Below are 3,868 nucleotides of genomic sequence, written 5' to 3'. Positions count from 1 at the left end.
CTCACGAAGTTAGTCACTAGTGAGCACATGATAATTACCACTAAGGGGGTTATGGATACAAAATGAAAAAAGACACATGAACAACAGTATATACATGAATAAGTAAATATCCATTGAAGAACACTATGGAATATGTAAGCGTCAAGCACCATATCTGATTACAAAACATTAGAATTACATACTATTGATTGATATAAACACCGAGCAGCATATTCTTTCCTTACCCCCTTGGATTACTGGAGTAACCTTCATTTGATAATAAGAGTTTCGAATCAATTTATGAAGCCATTTTTCCTATCTTTCTATAGACATAGTTACCATAGAACAACTACCAATACCAATGTACAACTTGAGGAAATGATTTCGTTTAAAAGAAAATTCGCTTTGCTGAATTCTTTATATTTTTAATCAATGATAAGAAAACTTAAATAAGGGGGTGTTTCGATTATATGGCAAAAGAATGATTATCTTCTTTACAATTGACTGGTGTAATTAGACCTTTACTATTTTGTCCTAGTTTATCACCAGGTTTCCAACCAAGTTTTTGTAATAACCGATGACCTTTATTAGTCTATAAAATAAAACAAAAGTAATGCATAGTACATTGTTATGGAATACTATTTGTAAAGGTAAAGAAAGAATAAACTGGTCTCAAAATGTAATGCTACTGTAATCTTTAATTGACCAAATGGTTATTATTATGGGAGATTGGTTGGGATTGTGAAGTTTTTAGTTTATATAAACAGATTACCATTAGCTAGACAAGCACACAGAACTAAAAAACATTACTGGATGACATTTCCGTCATATTATGGGACTCATCAGCAGTGAGCATCTCGGAAGAGATCAATCCCTGACATACTTATTAACAAATGCTGACTACAAATACCAGACTTCCTAATATCGGAATACAACGCCTACCTGAAGGGATGATGCTGTCTGATGTAGGAGTAGGTTGAAAAAACGTAGGGGCGGTCATTAAAAAATGTGGCATCAATTCAAAAAATCATTGACAGCTTAACCGGGTCGTGTTTACAGGTGTAAACTACTTGGTTACTGTCCGCGTGATTATCATAAAACAATGGTTAAAGACTTTGAATGACATGGCTCAAGATTGTTTGCAATGATGCAGGTCCATCCGTTCTCTATCTTACACCAAATTCTGAACTTCTAAATTCCTCATAGTTTTGTTTGTGTTCTTATTCAATTAATTTTTATTTCCTTCTCGAATCACATGTTCGATATCTAATCTTTTCTACTACAATTGATATTGTAACTACCTGTATTATTGTGGAGTTTGGTGTGACAATTTTATTTCTCTGTGCTAATGGGGTATGTCAACTTGAACTGATGCACATAAATACAAGGTTATATATTGTGATTGACTGACTGGACAATTACCGATTACCGTACAAAGCACGCACTTGGTTAACGAATATTCGAGCACCGTCCTGAATGGTTATCCGCATCTTTTGTTTTCTTATTTTAAATTCAATAATGAAAGAAGTTTGGTGACTAGGAAACAGCTGGGAACTGAATGTTTAAAATTCTTTTAAGTACGAAGCTAATCACTATTTGCAAGTTTTGAAGTTTCAAAATTTAACAGAAAGGAAATAAAAGTAAAATTTACCTCGGTTAATGGTTCAGCATTAGACACTTCCGCTTTCCAATTATCAACACATGGACGTTGATTGTTCACACCGGGAGTACGTAGTTTTTTATTGTGATCAGAATCAAATTCATCAGAATCTCGTAATGACTCATTGTCACTAATCATCCATGGAGGTGTAGGCATTTGACGATTAGATTTATCAGTCTGAGGAAGAATATCACAGAAAGAGAGAACTATATTTGTAAGTTGGTTTTCTATCAGGCAATAATGATATTATATTCATTAGTAATTGATAACAAGAAACTAGCCGAGGTATGTTAAATAAAATTAGTATAAACATTTTTATCTCAGTCAGTCAGCTACAACGTAGGACCAGGCATATATATGCATCGGTCCAAGTTGCCATACCTCGTTAGTACAACAAGATCAACACCGGATTCATAGAAGTATTTTTTATCTGATATAATAGAAAACTATTACAACGAGACGAATATCGAGAAAGCTGTAACTTGTCGATCTATCTTGTGAAGAATTAGTGTCAATATGTTTATTGTATAACTAATGGAAGTCTTTGGTTTGGCACACAAAATGGTATTATTGTACACTTTACTTTTCTCAATTTATTGTTAATTAATTACGGACGTGCTATTAAGTTTCTTTTTAATTTATGGTGTAGTTATGCATATAGTGCATTTTACCATTAATGATGGTGTGTGTGATTAAGAAATTAATCTGGATAGTATGAATTGAGTTATGCAACAAAACAGAGTAAAATAGAGAAGAGAAGCACTTGCCAACTTCATTATCTGATTAGACACTGGGCATGAACGTAGCTTGTCGATTAATAGGAGTTAGGGTTTCAATTGTTGTTTACTGATCACGGGGAAAACAAGTCAGAGGAGGAGCTTGATTATGAATACAGTCGTCTTGAGTGCTGTTAGACGTATGAGGGCAGTTATCACTTCCCGGTTTCCCACACCGTGGAAGGGTTCTTCTAGGGGTACCTGAAAAGGAAATTGGGTTAGAAGTGGTCTTAATGACCTGAGAGCGTGACCGCAGTGCCCAAGGGACAACTGCTTGAGGTCGACCACACACGGCCTTTTTGTGGGGGATTTTTGACGTGTTAGCTCCGTACTTGTTGGGAACTTACCGCCGGAGACGGATATCCGTGGGATAAGGCGAGGTGTGCATTTTTAGGGTCGACCTTTTCTAACTCCAACCCTCCTTATGGGAAGGCAGCATCGCTGTCATGCTGGTTGTCTGAAGGAAACACCTTACTGCTGTCACACCTCTGTACAGTCAGCAGTACGACTTCGGACCTTGGGTTTGCTGCTTTTAGTCTTACCGCTCTTCATCCGACCTGCCTGACATGGTAGGACCTTGAGGAACGATTGTTCCAGCCAGTATAGCTCGATTGGTTCATCACGATAGGCAAGCCCGACCACCACGTCAAGGTAGCAGCAGTGGTCGGGATGGGGAAAATAACATGTCAATCCCATAGGTATTCAAGCAAATCTAATCAATAATCGAACAAGACAGTTGCTTCCATAATAACAACCCGATCGTACTAACCGAAATACATGTAAAGGATTTTTTTGAAAAATATAAAACAATAGAAACCGAAAAAAGAAAAATTTGCCTTTTTATTGTGTGCATGTGTATATATAAAGTAGATCCCACATATAGATATATATATATATATATATATATATATATATATATATATATATATATATATATATATATATATATATATATATATATATATATATATATATATATATCAGGGAATCCTTACTCACTGCCTTCGCTCGATGGGGATTTCTATTATTAAAGTGCGAAAACCGAAGCAAACATATGGAAATCAAATTGAATTGGTGGATACGAAGGGTTCATCTATGGGAAATTCTAATTCTGAACCAATAGTGTATATAAACTGCAGGTAGGCTGTATGTTGCTGATTATTGCATACAATAAACATGTAATCAACATACCTTGAATATTACGCAACATTTCATTAGTCGCTTTTTTAGGCTTGGTCATCTTAAGATTTAAAGCAATTAGTCCCTTTCATAAACTTCGATAGAACAATGAAAAAACGGCGTTGATCTGAAAAATGTGATGTATTTGCGTTATACATTTCAAAAATTCTAGTCACATATATACTTCTCAAGGCATTTTACATGAAAATTAATGAAGGTTCGAATAAGCAAAGTGATAACTTTTGTAGTTGAAAGCGTGAGTCAATTGAAGCTA

The 3,868-nt window shown here is 35.1% G+C and overlaps 1 protein-coding gene across 1 annotated transcript in view; it reads right to left on the bottom strand.

Annotated features, from left to right (window-relative positions):
* Window positions 1-303: 303 nt before the first annotated feature.
* The window catches only part of Smp_131680 (hypothetical protein), a gene marked incomplete at its 5' end in the record, with an annotated part of 18,569 nt that continues 15,004 nt past the window's right edge, over window positions 304-3,868 (bottom strand). The window contains 2 exons of the mRNA XM_018796443.1: window positions 304-571; window positions 1,631-1,816. Of these exons, the coding sequence (XP_018650655.1) occupies window positions 446-571; window positions 1,631-1,816 (312 nt within the window). The 3' untranslated portion in view covers window positions 304-445. The remainder of the gene's footprint in view (window positions 572-1,630; window positions 1,817-3,868) is intronic.

This window comes from Schistosoma mansoni, chromosome 2 (genome assembly GCF_000237925.1).
Source record: "Schistosoma mansoni strain Puerto Rico chromosome 2, complete genome".
NCBI lineage: Eukaryota > Metazoa > Platyhelminthes > Trematoda > Strigeidida > Schistosomatidae > Schistosoma > Schistosoma mansoni.
Note: the sequence above shows the minus strand (reverse complement) of the source record. Positions and strands in the feature narration are given on the sequence as shown.